Source organism: Geotrypetes seraphini, chromosome 15 (assembly GCF_902459505.1).
Source record: "Geotrypetes seraphini chromosome 15, aGeoSer1.1, whole genome shotgun sequence".
NCBI classification, from domain to species: Eukaryota; Metazoa; Chordata; class Amphibia; order Gymnophiona; family Dermophiidae; genus Geotrypetes; species Geotrypetes seraphini.
This window is the reverse complement of record NC_047098.1, coordinates 70,030,519-70,048,462: the sequence shown is the minus strand read 5'-3', so window position 1 is coordinate 70,048,462 and position 17,944 is coordinate 70,030,519. Positions and strand designations below refer to the sequence as shown.

Below are 17,944 nucleotides of genomic sequence, written 5' to 3'. Positions count from 1 at the left end.
TTATGCAAGGTTTGTGCTGGATGGGAACCCAAAGAGGGGGGGTGCAGAAGCAGCAGGCTTAGCCTCCCCTTTGCTCTCTAGGGCTGAGAGGGGTCTATCAGTTGGAAATAAATCCCTTTCAGAGACCCAGAATGGTGGTCATCCTAAGTGCAGGTGCATGGAGGCTGCCGAGCCCAAGAGACGCAAACTGGAGTCATCTAAAGGAGACTCTGTGCTACCTAATACAGCATTTTCTCCAGAATTTGTCAATCTAATGTGGAGAGCTTATCTGGCTGGACAAAATCCCAAGGGGAAGTTTGGCAGTGCAACAGTAGGTGCACAATGGGGTTGGGGCACCCAGGGCACATCTGCCTCAGTATCAAAGGCTGACCAGGATCTGGTGGGCCTTTCTGAGGGAGACACAGAGGATGAGGGGGTCTGTCTGCATGCCTTTACTGTCACAGAGCAAGCCTTCCATGTTGGGAGATATAGGGTCACAGGCAGGTGCGAGTGTGTAAGATACAGTGGTGGCCCTCGATCAAGGGGATGACCCACATGGTACGGCGGCTGTTCAAACCCTCAGCTCTGTTAGAGTTTATTGCTGATTCTTTGCAGCAGTTAAACTTGGACTCCCAGCAGGTCCCCTCTGCTCCCTGCTCTATAATGAGCAGTCTTCTTCATTTCCCTGGCATCCTGATGTCAGTGTATTAGTCACGGAGCACTGGGATGCTTCGAAAGGGTTCCTTAAAGTAGCCAAGACAATGGCTTGGCTGTATCCGATGGCACAGGAGTGTCAACAGATGTTTGTTTAGCCTAAGATAGATTCCTTGGTAGCGCAGGTATTCGATTAGTGGGTCTTCCTGAATCAATAGCAGATAATGACCCCTTTAGTTTACTGGAAACATGGATAGTGGATTCACTAGCTCTGCAATCTACAGTGGGACCACTACTCATTGAAAGAGCACATCATTTGGGACCAAAATGTATCCTGAAGGGGAAACTATGAGTGGTTATATTGAAACTACTCTTCAAAAAATACATAAAACCTATTTAACATGACCAGTTCCTACCCAAACCCCACCTACCCAACTCTATACCCTTAATATACTCTAATATGCTTCTAATTACCCCCATTTATCACCTTAAGATCTCGACAACTCTTTGGTAATTTTTATGTAACTCTTATGACATCTCTTATGCTATGTCACAATTCTTATAACCTCTTGAAAACCTTTATGTAATCCGCCTTGAACCGCAAGATATTGGCGGAATAGAAATCACTAATGTAATGTAATGTAAATGTATGTCCACAAAATGGATATTTTGCAGACTATTCAAGCGCAAGGGCACCTTACCTATGATACCAAGTCTAAATTATGTTTCCAGAATTATTCTACCCAGGTCTGTACCATGCAGATAGCATATCGCCCTTCATGTACAGATCTTCATAGAAATCATATTCAATTAGCACTTTTATACCTGGCAAAGTTGAAGATATATTATGAGGGTAAAAATCATCTGTTTGAGTCCACCAATGCTGCAGCGGCATTTATCTGGCAAATGACTATGCCATCAAGCAGCAATGGCTGACTAGGAAAACTTCAGGAGCTGAGAACTCTAGCTGTGTAGACTCTTAAGGGACTTTATTGGTGTTTCTCACCTACTGTGTGTAGAGTTAACACAAGATATTAGAGAGAATGAATGTGCTTTTTCTTGTTTTGCTATGGATGAGTGATTGTGATTGAAGTTAAGATGGAATGAAATTTGTGCTAATGGTCCTGGAGACCTTGAGCGGCTACTGGAGCCGTATGCCATCAATAAGGACTCACCCAGATCATTAAGGTGGTGGAGTGTTGATTTCAGCTCCTTTGGCCAGAGACTTATTGTCCTTGTGCTTTTGTAACTTAGTGGTACGTTGGTGGTTACGGATCAAGCCTGCTGTACCAGAAGAATACATGCAGATCCTTAGCAACAAGGAAGAGTGTGGCACAATGGCTAGAGCTACAGCCTCAGCACCCTGAGGTTGTGGGTTCAAACCCCATGCTGCTCCCTTTGACTGGACAAGTCACCATCCCAGGTCCATTAGATAGATTGTGAGCCCACCAGGACAGATAGGGAAAATGTTTGAGTACTTGAATGTAAACCGCTTAGGCTTTACGTGGTATATTCATTTAAAAAATTTGTATACCATTTAAACCTAAATGGTTTACATATCGTTACATACATAATTCAATAAAACAAATAAAATCAAACAAACATGAACATATAATCCTCAGAAAATCATGTAAAAAGCCCAGCAGCACAAGCACAAAAATCAATTTCTAGAAAAATGCATTAACAAATAACTGCGTTTTTAGTAGTTTTCTGAAATTTCTCTCGTCATACTAAAAATAAATAAATCTGCTGAGACTAGTTTAAATGGACACCCACTTGGTTCGCATCACTCTGAACTTTCTACTCTAAAGGCTTGGGGTGTCTTTAACTGGTGCCTATGTCACAGGCACCAGTTAGAGAATTGCACCTGCCTGATCGAGGGATCCCTTGCCATCAGGTGATCATGGCAATGAAATCCCCTTGCCACAATCAGCTGATCATGGCAATGAAATCCCCTTGCCACGATCAGCTGAGCAGTAAACACAAGTAAACACGAAAATCAGCAGGAGGGATGCCCCACACCTTCCTGCCCCTGAACTCCCTCTCCCCTGAAGCAGCCAGTCAGGAAGGATGCCCTCTCCCTCCCTCCCTCCTGCCCCTGTGGGAGGGGCCTTAGGCATCTGAGCCAATCAGGGCCTTAAGCTCCTCCCCAGTGCCTCCCAGAATGCACCAGGAAGAGGAAGGCCTGCTACTTTAGAATGGTGGGCCTGCCGGTGGAAGGTATAAGCATCCCTCTGGCTGGACCTTCTCCTATGAGGTAGAGGGGTGGGGGCCTGAAGCCTTGGGGGTGTCAGAGGGTTAAGGTTTGTGGGGTATCAGGGTTTCCAGGAGGTTTTGGGAGTTTGGAGGGATGGCAGCATGAGGGAGTGGGCATCTCTCCTGCTGGTCTTCAACAGGGGGGGCTGGGGTTCGGGGGCAGGAGGAAGTGGGTATCCCTGCTGCCTAGCTGCTTCAAGGGGGTAGGAGGGAATGAGCATCCCTCCTGTCAATTTCAGTTGGACATGTGGGGGGTCTCTTGCCTCAACTGCTCAGCTGATCACAGCAGGGGGATTTCCTTGTTGCGATCAGCTCAGGGGCCGCATCTATTTGAAATGTCGGCCAGCATATAAGGGAAATGCCTAGGGCCACTTAAGCTTGCCCAAGGCCATTTCCAGGCAAAACCATGCCCACACATAGCCTTGGTCGAGCTTTAGTGTCCTGATGCATCTCCCTCAATCACGACAAATGTTTACAGTGTAGGCATCCTGCCTCAGGGTTTTTGTGGTTTTTTAAAATGTGTCCCGATTGACTGCTAGACCGCGGTAGGATGCCTACTATTGCATACAATAGGGATACCTGTTTATAGAATCAGCCCTAATTGTCTGCCTGCTTAGTGGTCAAAGATAGGTCTGATATTTAGGTGGCCTATTTTGATAACTAAACTTAGCTGGTTAGCGCTGAATATTTATGCTTAATCAGCTAAGTCGCATGACATGGCCAGTTAGCAGCAAGCCATAGAGAGCCAGCCATCTCATACTGAATATTAGTGCTTAGCCAGCTGAATGCTATTTATCCAATAGCCAGGAACCATTATCTGGTTTCCCACTTCAACTTGGACTGTTCTACCAGGCCTACTTGTAGGGTACACATGTTTAGTCACCCAACATTAAAGGCCTGCCAATTCAAGAGATATCTGGGCAGAACTCTTGCCTTCCAGGCAGGCCAACAGAACGATTGGCTGGGTAATATCATTAAGCACGCCTCAGTCGCTGAGGGTGCGTATAGCTCTCTTTAAAATGGTTTTGTTTCCCCAGTGGGTGTATGTGATGCAGACTTTTCCTATGTACATTATTTTCTCTTCATTTTTCCTCTTCCCTATATTGGAGTTCCTTTCTACCCTAACTCTTGTTAACCATGTCGAGCTTTACGAATGTAGAGATGATGCGGTATACAAACCTAAGGTTTAGATTAGATTAGAACCTATTTAACTTTAGAAAACTAGTTAAAACAAACCTGTTCAACCGATTTGTAACCAAGAACTCTTAATGCCTTACCATGTATACTTCCTACATTTATGCGACGCCTCTACTCTGTGTCTATCACTCTGACTTACTCCCACTCAACTTGTATCCGCCCTCTCCTCTTGTACTTAACGATGTCACTGTAATTATTTTTCGCTGATTGTCCAGCTCTTCTTGTTGTAAACCGCCTCAAACTACCATGGCTTTGGCGGTATATAAGAATAAAATTATTATTGTTATTATTGGGGTTGAATTTTGGGGAGGGGGTATGTATGTATTTTTGTACTCTGCTTAGGAACAAGTAGAAGAGAAGAGAATAAACTAAACATGTTTGATGCAAACTGGGACTTGAGATAAAAGATTGTCTATTTTCCCTTTCAGCTGCAACAGTTCCTCATCAGTCCGGAAAGAAAAGAAAAAGAAGAGTGGCAAAAAGCACAAACGAGACAGGTATCACTTCCTGCACTAGAAAGAGAAAGAAGTACAGCTTACAAACATAGAAAAGTGATGACAGATTAAGACCATCTGGCCTATCTAGTCTGCCTATCCGTACCATCTACTATATCCTCCTCTCTCTTAGAAACCCATTGTACTTGTCCCAAGCTTTCTTGAATTCAGATACATTTTCCTCTCCACCAACTCCACCATCCTTTCCATGAAAAGTATTTTCTGAGGTTACTTCTGAATCTATCCCCTTTCACCTTCATCCTCTTATTTCAGATTTTCTTTTCATTTGAAAGAGACTCGCCTCATGAGCATTTATGCCACGTAGGTATTTAAACATCTCTATCATATCTCCCCTCTCCTGCCTTTCCTATTAAGTATCAATAATAGTTTCCCTCTATTCCATTTTGGAAAAGGTGGATTGCAAGATTGTCCAATCTTGATAAGGCAAAAAGCCATGTTCAAGACTATTTTAAGAAAAATTTTTGTGATTTTGATGTAACCTCAGTGCAAAAGTAAAAGCTATCGGCCTCTGAGTTCCAGGCTTAAATTCTCAGATGATTTTCCAACTTCATAAACTTTTTTAATGCTTTCCTTTTATTTATGATTTCATTCTGCGCTGTGAATAAAGTTATTGGAGAGATTACGTCAGACGCATGACGTTCAGTTCTGCTGTTTACATAGCTGTTTTGTCTCTACCTCTTTGACTCGCTAGCGGCGTCACAGATTTTCTCCTAGGCTTGCTTTCCTTTCTTGACGATCATGGATATCGTATTTTAGTCCCTTATAACTGGCTCCTGAAGAAGGGAACATTCCTGAAACTGGCCACAGTGGAGCCTATTTCCCAGCGGGAACAATTATGAGGAGAATTACTGCTTGGAGACCCGTCAAGTGATTGAGGACTGCCTGAGATAAGTACTTTGAAATCGCTAGTTTGAGCACCTTTTTGGGTTTGGTGGATTCCAATTCTGTACCATATTGCTAAATAATCACTTTGTAACACTTTTGTGTGGGTTTATTATTATTTAAAAGCACTAGATGTATACCTATGATGGTGCTAAAGTGGCTTGAGAAATAGCCATTTTCTCAGTGTATAAGCCTGGAACTCGGGTTTCCTGAGGCCGATAGCTTTTACTTTTGCACTGAGGTTACATCAAAATCACAAAAATTATTATCATTGGAGATTTTGTTTAGGCAGTATCTCAAGGAAATGTTAGTATTGTCTGAATCTGACAAAATTTTAATTTCTACATGTTGTTATTTTGCCTAAATTTATTGTTCAAGAGAGAAATGAGGATGATCTAGATCTGTTGTCATATAAGGAGGATTTCAATTTAATGAATTACCTGGAAGCTATTCAAGAGGAGTACAAAGATAATGTACAAGAGGAGTGCACAGTCCTTAGCTTTGTAAAGAAAACAACAAGCTAGATTGAAAAAAAATGTACTTACTCTACATATTCACCATTGAGCTCCGTACACTTATGACTTCGTTGTTCTAACTTCTTTAACCCATCCAAGAAAAATTATTTTGATTATGCTGCAAACCACTTATCCACAGCAAATGTGGCATCTTCAGTCATTGAAGACTTTCTTTCCTTAAGGTATTTCTTGAAGTTAGGGAAGAGGTAGTAGTTTGAAGGAGCCAAATCAGGTGAGTAGGCCCAGTATTTTGGAACTTCAAAGTGAAGATCTGCCAATTTCTGCTGCATAATGGCCATCTTGTGAGAAGCGGCATTGTGTTGAAGAAACAAGATTTCCTTTTGAAAGCTTGCCTTGATGTTTGGAGACCAGTTGCTGCTTCAGTTTGTCAAGAAATACAATGTAGTACTTTGCCATGATGGTTGTACCCTTTTCCAGGTAATCTACAAGCAAAATTCCATCTTTGTCCCAGAAGACAGACATCTACACCTTGCTTGATTACTTCTAAGTCTTTAACTTTTTGGGACATGGGGAACTACTGTTTCTCCATTCTTTGGATTGTGCTTTGATCTCATATATATATACGAGTTTCATCCATAGTTATGAGTTGGTTCAAAAATTCCACAAGATCCTGCTGAAATCAGACCAAAATGGATTGCGAGGCTACCACTCGATCACACTTCTGGTCAGCATTGAGACTTTTGGAAGCCCAATTGACTGAGAGCTATTCTCATGAATAATATAGCCTACTCATTCTCAGGATATCTCCAGGGTCTTTGCTATCTTTTTAGCAGATATTCTTCCATTATCCAGGATCATGGAATAAATGGCATCCACGTTTTCTGGAATTGTGACGAGTTGGTCTCCCAGAATGATTTTCGTCTTCTGTGCTCCAGTGTCCTATTCTAAATGCTGCAACTGAATTCTTGACTGTGCAGTAGGAAGGGCACTTATTTCCTAATGTAACTGATATATCATCGTAAATTTGTTTGGCAAAGTTCCCTTTTAGGAAAAGATTTCATCACTACACGGCACTCTTTTGCAGTGAAATCTCCATTGTTTTGTGCCATTTTCACCAGATCTGCAAATAAATAAATAAATAATCAAGCTACAATTATGAAATTTTAGGTCAGACACATACAAAACAATATACTTTGATGTGATGAAAGTATTATTAGTCTAGCTAGCTCTTTTAGTTTCTCTAAGAAGTACAAAATTTTGATTATAAAAGCTTACTTTAAAAAAGAAAGATTTCCTGTTTTGTGCTGCCAAATTGCAAATATATCAAGATGTAGCTCAGATAACTCAGCGTAGGAAGATTTTTTTTCAGTTTAAAACTGTGTTTTTGCAATAGGGACTATATTTTTGTAATTCTCATGCAAGTGCTTGATTCAATTTCCTGATTCTAATTATGTTTTACTAGTGGAAAAATAAGTTAAATAATTGTTATTTATTTCTTAATTTGTCAGTCTATTGGGGAAGTTGAAATAAGGTTCTTATTGGATCAGTTATTTAATCTTGATGGTTATTGTTGTTTATTGATTATTGAAAGCTTCTATACCACTATTAATGATTGGGGAGTCAATTCAGTGCGGTTCACATGAGCTACTGTAATGGTGTTACAATACAGAGTTAGGGCTCCTAAGGTTCGCTAGCATTTTTAGCGCACACTGAAGATTAGCGCGCGCATACCACACGCTAAATGAAAAATACTATGGAGGTGTTAGCGTCTAGCGTGCGCAGCATTGTAGCACGCGCTAAAACCGCTAGCACACCTTAGTAAAAGGAGCCCTAAATGTTTTTTTGAGATGGTTTTCAATACAGGCACATTTATATCCATCTAATTGCTTTATATTTTTGCTTAGTTTTCAATGTCTTTCTCTCCAGGGAAGGTAATTTTGAATAAGTAGGGCAAAAATTCAGTGCACAATGTAAGAAAATTTCCTTGTGCATCTATTAATTGAATAGGGTGAAAATTGCTCCAAATCCTATCTGCTGAGATATTACTAACATCTTTACCAGTAGTAGAAAAATCATCTAATATGTTTACATCTAACATCTAAAGTAAACATTGGCTGATATTTCATATAGAAGAAGAAAATAAGTACTGTTTTCACTAAATTATTAGCATGAATTTTGATAAGGTGTGCAATGTCCAAGAAATGGAACATCGACCACTATGGTCGCATTTGTTGAAGATTGATCTAAGAGCACAAGTAATATTTGATGTAATTGTTTAAAACATTATTTTTTATATTAATAATTATCTGCGGGATTGTATTTTGGGACTATGTGTAGTTAGTATCCCCCAGACAGGATTAACAATTGGTTCTTTTTGAATTTATTACCTCATATTCACTTTGGGTGGTGTTGGCAAGATGACCTTTCTGGGTCAATATAGTCTTCAACGTTTTCCATTCTGGAATAACCTCACCTCCCCTCTCCGAACCTCAAGCTCCCTCCAACTCTTCCGCAAACACCTAAAAACCTGGCTATTCTCAAAACTGTAACACTTCCCCCCTCTTAGGCCTCTCACCTTCCCCCTTTACACCTAACTCTTTAATCTCTCCACTGTAGTTCCTCTCTCATCTTTCTTCCTGTAAACTGTGCCGAGCTCCGCATTCGTGGAGATGGTGCGGTATATAAACCCAAGGTTTAGTTTAGTTTAGTTTAGTTTAGACTGCCTGATGGATAAATGGATGGTCTTGAAACTTGACTGGTCTCAGATAATGACATTATTATACACGACTATCTACCCCCTGGGTTTAAAATTATTTCTCTACCTAGAAGCAGAGGTAAAGGGGGAGGATTAGCAATTATCTTAAAAGAATCACTCGAGTCCACAATCCTAGCCTAAAATTCCTCAGCGAACCTTGAAATCCTTTCCTGCAAACTCTGGTCAGATCAGTTAGAAGATGCTCTAATAATAACCCTATTCTACATTCCTCCTAAGAAATGGCCCGCAGCCAAAGGCATTTTTTATGAATTCCTCCTTACAAATTCGACATTAGGCCCATACAACCTACTGACAGGTGATCTAAATATTCACCTAGAGCAGGCAGAGCAGGGTGACTCCAAAGATCTACTATCCTTCATCTCTTCACTAGACTTCTTTGTGCTGCCCCCCAATAAGACCCATCAAAAAGGCCACCAGCTAGATCTAGTCACTTTTTCCTCCAAAGAGCTAGTCAATCCCAAGATTTTCTGGAACCAAGCCATCTGGACCAACTCTCTATGGTCAGACCACCGTTTATGTAGCTTCCAATTCAGCTGTCAAGTAAGATGCCCCCCAACCAAATCCAAGGAGGCAATAAGAGCTAAGAAAATGGTAGCTAGCAGAGGTAAGGTGAACCCAGTAGAATTCTGGTCACACTATGACATAACTTCTAGTTCAGACTCGGACTCCTTTTCGGCGGACTCTTGGACCCACATGAGTACACAGATATTAAACAAAATGGTCCCCCACTAAACTAAGAAAAATAAGAAATAAGAATCTGGATGGCTGGTATGATACTGAGTTAGGAAATGTAAAACGGGAGTTACAGAAACTCGAAAGACAATGGCTGAAATCAGGGGACAGTGTGGGGAGGTCAAATTGGAGACAAAAACTAAACGAATACAAAAAACTAATAATAAAGAAGCACACCAATTTTTACGCCCAAAAAATCAGATCACTGAACGCGAACAGTAGAAATCTCTTTGAATTAGTCAACATTACAATATACAGGCCTTCTCATGTTCTAACCTAGATTCCCTACCATCTGCAGATGACCTGGCCGACTTTTTCAACAACAAAATCAACAATTGAGATCTAAACTAACGGGCCCCGCAACCAAACATTTGAACCACCCAGTTGCCCAACACAAAGATGAACCTAAGGTAGATATGATCTGGAATAATTTTACTACTCCATCTTGACAACAATTCTCCAAATATTACATGAAATACGCCGATTCCTACTGCAGGTTAGACTGCTGCCCCCAAAATATAATGAAAGTTGCTCCAGTCTCATTTAAAGTCAAGTTATACAACTGGCTCTCCTCTCTTTTACTAACCAGTACCTTCCCTGAAGAATTAGGCCAGATTCTGATCACCCCGATCGTCAAAAATCCTAAATAATCTACCAAACTGACCTCTAATTACAGACCAATCGCGAGCACTCCCTTGTTTGTTAAACTGATGGAAGGCTTGGTCAACCAGGACCTAGTAATGTATTTTAACAAATTTAGCGTACTACAAGACAGTCAGGTTTTCGTTCTGGGTTTAGCACTGAAACTGTCATTGCGTCACTGCTGGATTTCCTTCATACCTTATTCAGTCAGGGTACCAGTGCCCTAATTCTGAAACTAGACCTAAGTAGTGCCTTCGATCTGGTCGACCATGTCATTCTGATTGACTGTCTGGAGTCAATCGGTCTTTCAGGTAACGTGTTAAAATGGTTTTGGGGGTTTTTGAGCAAACGGTCATATCAAATCTATAGTGACAATAAAAAATCTTGTAGTTGGGTAAATTCTTGCGGAGTCCCGCAGGGCTCTCCTCTTTCCCCTACATTGTTCAACATATACCTTGCCTCACAAAGCTTAAAAATTACATTTTATATCTATGCTGATGATATCACCATAGTTATTCCAATTACTACTCTGACCCCCGAGACAAAGGTTCATATATCATTCATTCTAGAACAAATTGAAATATGGATGACCGACTTCAAATTGAAGCTCAACACAGACAAAACTAAATTTTTCCTGGCAAGCCCTAATGACAAAATCAAAAACTCATCGATCTCCTTGAACGGTCAGGTCTTCCCTATTGACCATTCCATTAAAATTCTGGGAGTGACTCTGGACCGCCACCTTACTCTAAATGCTCACACAGATTTACTGGTTAAAAAATGCTTCTCGTTACTTTGGAAACTCAGAACCATCAGAAAATACTTTGATGCAGCATCTTTACGCTTACTGGTTCAATCTTCCATCTTAAGCATGCTCGATTATCGCAACATCATTTACTTGGGATCCTTCAAAAAAACCATTCTAAGACTCAGAGTCATTCAAAATTCAGCAGTTCGACTGATTTTTGGGCTGAAGAAATGGGATCACATAAGCCCCTATTATCAAAAACTCCATTGGCTGCCCCTGGAGGCGCAAATTCTATTTAAGTTCTCTAAACGGTCGCGACCACCCAATATCTAAAACGATAAAAATACTAGGACTCACCTTAGATACCCACTTGACCTTGATTGAACACACAAATTCGATGACTAAAAAGTGCTTCTTCATACTTTGGAAACTAAAAACCATAAAAAAATATTTTGACCCGCTATCTTTCAGACTACTGGTACAGTCATTGATTCTATCCACCCTGGACTACTGCAACATCATTTATGTGGGTATACCTAAAAAAACCGTGAGAAAATTAAGAATAGTTCAAAACACTGCCGTCCGCTTAATATTCGGACTAAAGAAAAGTGACCACGTTAGTCCCTTCTAGAGACTGCTGCACTGGTTGCCAAATGAGGCACGAATCCTATTCAAATTATTTTACTTCTGCTATAAACTCGTGTGGGGAATGGCCCCCAACTATTTACTATCTCACTTCAAATTTTACTCCCCCACAAGGACAACCAGAAATCACAGCCTCTTTGCCTACCCGAAAATCGCAGGTTGCAGATACCGAACCTTTCTGGATAGAACAAAAGAAATAAAGACCACTCTATTCAATAAATTCATTTCCTAGCCAGACTTCCTCCCCCCTTTTCAAAGCTACCGCTCATCATACTGAATCCACTTTTCCTCCTTAATGGCATCCTGTATTCACTGACTGTTCAATGTCTTCTTCACAATTTGTATCCAGCTATTCGCTGGCTTTTCAACCATTTCAATGTAACATGTCAAAATTATATTGTAACCTATGTATCTTTCCTCTTGCCAATTTGCACCATGTAATCACTGACCTCTTCTTTATCTGTACGCTGTAATTCACTTACTGTACAGCTATTCTTCACTGTGAACCGCCTAGAAGTCGCAAGATTATGGCGGTATAGAAAAAATAAAGTTATTATTATTATTATTATTATTATAATAAATCAATATTTGGCCTGGCCCCCACTTACCTAGTTTCCCATTTTAATCTGGCAAGTTCTATTAGGCCCACATGAAGAATACATCTGTTCACCTACCCAACAATAAAGGCCTGCCAATACAAAAGATTCCTGGCCAGAACCCTCACCTTCCAGGCAGGCAAATGGAACGATTGGCTGAGTAACGTTATAACGCACTCCTCAACCTACCACAATTTTATAAAATTGGTAAAAACGAGTTTGTTCAATCGATTTATAAACTAAGAATTTCATAGCACTGCAAATTCAACCATTAACCTTATATAGCTTTCTACTTCTTCCATTATATAAGATTGTATAGATGTCTTTAAATTGTTGACCTCTTCGCTGATTGTCCAGCGCTTCTTGTAAACCACCTCAAACTTTCATGGCTTTGGCAGTATATAAAAATAAAATTATTATTACTAGTCTTTAAGTCCGTTACATTAACGGGTGCTAGAATATATGTTTGTCTGTCTTTCTTTATTTCTGTCTCTCTATGCCGCTGTCTTTCTTTCTTTCTGTCTCTCCCCTACCCCTGTCTCTTTTTTCTTTCCTTTCTGTCTCCCTCCCTCCCACTATCTGTCTTTCTTTCTCTCCCCACTTCTTTCCAACGTCTGCTCCCCCTGTCCCTCAGACTTCCATTCAGCGGCTGTCCCTCCTCTCCCCCACACTTCCATTCAGTGTCTGTCTCCCTCTCTCACCCCTTTTATCTACTGTTCACCCTCTTGTTTTTCCCCTTCCATTCACTGCCCTCTGTTCTCTTTCCATCCAGTTGTCCGCCTTCTGTCTCTCTCTGTTCCATAGGCATCTCCTCCTTCCTTTCCCCCTTCCCCCTTCCTTTTCACTTGGTGTGGCATACCTTCCTCCTTCCCTGCATGCCCTGCCATGTCTTCTTCCCTCTAAGCTATTCTCTCCCCCTCTGCTCCCTTTCCTCCTTGAACTTCATCAGGCAGCAGCAGCATTCATAATTCATTGCTGTTGCCAGGCTTCAGGTCTTCCTCTCTGGCCGGTCCTGTCTTCATGAAAACAGGAAGTAGGCAGGACCCGCCAGAGAGTAAGGCCTGAAGTCGGCAACAGCAGCGAATTTTAAATGCTGCTGCTGCCCGAAGAAGTCAGGCCTTAACAACACAGCTCCCTCTGGCAGCCGCGAGAGCGAGGTAGGGATACCGCTGGACTACCAGGTTTAAAAACAAACAAACAAAAAAAACTTACCAACGATGGCAGCGGTGGTGGGTGGTGGAGAGGGGGCGGTTTAAAAAGCCATCGGCCGTGAAGTACGCCACCTGCATACTTCACGGCCGACGGCTTTTCCGGACTTTAAAAACTTAGCGATGGCGGCAGTGCTGGGGAGGGTTTGAAAAGGTGCCCGGCTCCTCTGTCGAGTTTAAGTCCGAGGTAGGGTGAGAGGAGCCGACAAGGAGAGCAGGAAGTCCAGCGCTAGCGGCGAGTGGTAGGTGCTGGAAACTTAAGTAAGGCTGGGGACTCGCGCATGCGCACTCCTGCAAAGCCACGGACCTACATCTCACGGAACAGGGATTACTGAAGCATGCAGTTGAGTGCGCATACGCGGCTAGCGTTTTATATTATTCAGATTGTAACAACTACTTTCTTTCATTAGGTCTTTTGACATTTATACTGATCATAGCAGAAGAGTTCCCACTAACATTTATGGTGAAGATCAAACCGGAAACCTTTGGACCTTTATATCGTATAAGATGTCCAAATTTAAGCCCCAACCCCCCCCTTTTTTTTTTTTTTTCAAAGTTGCACAGTAAAAATTCCAAAGCCCTTAAAATTTCTATGGGCTTCGGAGCAGTTACCACAGCAGCAGCCGCTAAGGTGGCTTTATTTCCCAATTATTTGAGCACCAATTACAAGCACTAATTCCAATTAACCAATTAATTATTCTAAGAAAGTCAGAGGTTCACTTACTATTTCACATACTGATTCTGAATTAGTCTGAATGTTCCTGGGATTTTTTTTTTTTTTTTAATATATTATTGTGCCTCGAGAAACATGAAATTGATACATTTTCTTTGATTACAAAAATCTAATAAATAGATTTAAATTAAGCAAGGGGATTATAACAAAAACATGTAATTCTCATTTTTAAATTTGTTTTTTCTCAGTTTTTTAGAACAGTCATATCTTCCCCCAAGGTCAATTATCTTTTGTTGTTATGCTTTACCCATCCATCTCTCTATGCCTGATCTTTCCTCTCCCCACTTTCATATGATATACATGGATGGCACTTGTTAACTGTCATTGGCCTGAGGGTTGGATAATTTCATGCCCTAAGCATCACTTTATGACCAGCAGCAGTTTCCTTCTTTCCCTGGTCCTGAAAACAGCGCCTTTCCACTGCACCCAGCCAAAGGGCACTTTTTTAGGCCCCCTTTAGGCTTTTTAATTGCCGGCCGCGGCGATATTAACTCTGATGCTCATAGGAATTCTTTGAGCGTCAGAGCTTTTAATTCCGTGACCGGTGCTATAAAAGCCTAACGCGGCTTCATAAAAGTGGGGGGGGGGAGTGGGGGGGTTAATGTTTATTTTTATTGTGTATCTATATTAGGGTTACCAGATGTCTAGGAAAACTGGACATGTCCTCTTTTTAGAGGACTGGATGGACTTTCCAGAACACAACATTTGACCGGGTTTTGGAAAGCCCTGATGATCTCCAGTTGCATCTGGAGGGCCTGTAAGCATGTGCAGACGATGTTGCTTGTGGGGCTGGGAGTGGAATTGGGCGGGGCTGGAGGTGGAACAGAACGGGGTCATGTAAATATGGCAACCCTAATCTAAATGAAATTGTAAATGTACAGTGATGGCCAGGTATAAACCTAGTATATGAAAATGGGAATATTTGGACTGGCATATCATATCTCTTTGTGGGACTGTTTCAGACACGAACTTCTTCTCAAAGTAATCTTGTACTGAGTACAAAATGTGTTCTGCTTTCAACAGAAATAAAATTGTTTTCTACTGATTTAAACTAGCCCATTCAGCTGCTCAGTACCCTCATACAGGTTTCATGGAGCATTTAAGTCAGTGCTGTCCTTGTATTGTTCTCTAGGTCCGATTCAGGATCCAGGAAGAAGAGAAGACATAGGTGAGAGCTTTTACTGCATCATATCTGGTTCTCCCTAAATATTTATTACTGTATTTTCTTGTTTTCAAGTTCCTGCACTGTAGTGTTTTTTAGTGGGTGATTTAGATCCTTCCTCCCTAGGGTTACTAGATTTTATGTATGTAAAATCCGAACCCCCTAGATCCGCCTCCAGCTAGCCCAGTTCCATTCATCCCTACCCCGTTATGCCCACACCATGCCCCATCCTCGCCCCTAGCCCTGTTCCCTGAGCCTGCTCGTCTCAGTCAGGAGGGCATCTTCGCGTGTGACACAATTCGCTTTTCAAAACCCGGACAAAGTGCCGGGTTTTGAAAAGCCGTCCAGACATGCCCTCTAAAAAGAGGACATGTCTGGGTAAATCCCCCCTTTTTTAATGGAATTACCTTTTAAGGACAGAGTAAAAGGACATTATTGTAAAAGTGAAAAGGAAATTGATGTCATGCAGTCAACTTCATGTGGTAAAAAAATGAATCAATCAGTGTATTCTAATGAGGTCACCATTCATTGAATAGTGTCCTTTATTTATTTATACAATAACAGATCTGATTATTCCTGCCTCAGCTCCACCACAGTGCTCATCACCATTTCTGACAATGGTGCCAACTAATGGCCAACATAGGCCTCATGGCAGCTGGAAAAAGAGTGGGAAAAGCAAAGGCAGGCTCATGAGTATAAATTCATGAGAGGCATTTTCCATCAACTAGTGGTGGACAGAGGTTTTGTAAAAACTGACCATGGCCAGCTAAATTAGCCCTAGATATTTTTTCCAAGGAGTCAGAGTGGGCATTGCTGCTGCCCCCCAGGACCCCACTACACCACGAATGATTGAAAAGGTAGGCCTAGGAGAGCTGTGGGGGTGGGAGAGGGGATATGTGGGTCATGATGTGCTTTGTGGGGGAAAGGAAGGAAAACATCACACTTGCACCAAGGCCCCACTCTTTTTTTAGAAAAAATAGCCGGGTGGGGCGAGAAGGGGAAATATGTTATTGCAAATTTGATGCTATGCAAATTAACCCTCCCTGCTCACGGTGAAGGAGTAGGGTAGGGTGTCCAACCTTTTGGCTTCCCTGGGCCACATTGGACAAAAAAAATTTCTAGGGCCACACAAACACCAACACTAACACTAGCTGATAAGCAAAAAAAAAGGCTGAGCAGGTCCCAAATTTGCAATCACTAATATAGAAGATGTATGTATCTAATAATAAACCTTCATTAAAGGGACACTGTGGAGAGGAACCCAAAAAAGCAGTAATTCTTACCCTGACTGAGTGATCCTCCACGTACACCGCTGACAGTGGGAGCAGCCACAGGCTTCCGCATCCCCACTCTGATGAGCAGGGATGCGCATTCCTGGTTCTCCCATTCACTTCTATTACAGCTATTACAGCTATTACAGCTTCAGAGGTGAGCCTCATCAGAGCTGAATCAGCTGTCAGCAGCGCACGTGGAGGATCGTTTAATCAGGGTAAATATTACAGCTTTTTTGGGCCTCCTCCCTGCCCCCCCCCCCTTGGTTTTCATGTATGCATGAAAGCTTGAGGATATTGCCTTTGGCTGCAAAGCTTGGAGATTTTGAGTTGCCAGATTGGAGGAAGATGTCTTCAGTTGGCAGGGCTTGGGAATCTCCACTAGCTCAAGTATTTATAAATTGCACTCAGGCAGGGAGAAACTTTGGTGCCCCTCCACTAATTTTGGGCTCCAGTCCCTCTTCCAAGCCACTGAATACAAAAATAATTGTGATGCACATATCCCAAAGCTAACATATTCCAGTTAATAAATTCATAATAAAACAATTTTTTCTACCTTATTGTCTGGATGTTTTGTTTTTCCATCATCTTGGTCCCAGTTTCTCTTTCTGTTTTTTGTCGATCTTCTACCAATTCTCTTTCCAATGCTGTCCAGTTTTTCTCCTCTCAATACTGTTCCATTCTTTCCTTATGCCTGTCTCCAATGTATTGATTTTTCCCTTTCAGCCTTCTTAACTTTTTCTCTTTTTTGCCTCTGTCCACTCAGATCTTGCCTTCTTTCTCACCCTTCTTCTTTATAAATGTTCAGCTACCTCTCAATTCTCCATCTTCTCTCAGTCCCTAGCTCTCCCATTTCCCATCTCACTCCTTTCCCAGCCTCCTATTTCCTTCTATCTACTCCCCATTACCACATTTCTACCACTGTACTCACTCATCTTGTCATCTCCCTTTTGACCTCATCCACATGGCTCACCACTTTCAGAATCCCCCTCCCTCTCTCCACTGGTCAGGCTGTAACTCCCTGTCCCTTTCTTTCCATCTCCTGCCTAGCATCTTCTTATCCCAGCTCTCTTCCCTCCTGCCCTCCCATGGGTCCATCTCTCTTCCTCTATCTCCATGGTCCAACATTTTGCTCCCTCTCTTTTCTGTTTTCTTCTTCCCTCCCCCTTTGATGCTGAACAATGAAATGGAGGGGGAAAAAAGAGAGATGCTGCATCTCTACCTTCCATCCACAGACCTAACATTTCTCCCTCCTTCCCATCCCAAGATCCAACTTCTCTCCCTTTCTCTTCCCAACTGACCTCATCCCATCTCTCCCCCTGCCTGCCTGCCTCCCTTCCCCAGGTCCACCATTTCTTTCTTTCTCTTCCCAACAGTTCTCCCTTCAAATATCTCTTTCCCTCTTCCTCCACACCAATGCTATAAATTCTGTGCAGGGTATCAGGATTATGCAGATAAGATGAACTAGACCA

At 41.9% G+C, this 17,944-nt stretch overlaps 1 protein-coding gene across 1 annotated transcript in view; it reads left to right on the top strand.

The window, feature by feature from the left end:
* SRRM3 (serine/arginine repetitive matrix 3) overlaps positions 1 to 17,944 on the top strand; it is a 123,326-nt gene that overhangs the window by 17,628 nt on the left and 87,754 nt on the right. The window contains exons 5-6 of the mRNA XM_033922491.1: positions 4,515 to 4,583; positions 15,172 to 15,207. Of these exons, the coding sequence (XP_033778382.1) occupies positions 4,515 to 4,583; positions 15,172 to 15,207 (105 nt within the window). The remainder of the gene's footprint in view (positions 1 to 4,514; positions 4,584 to 15,171; positions 15,208 to 17,944) is intronic.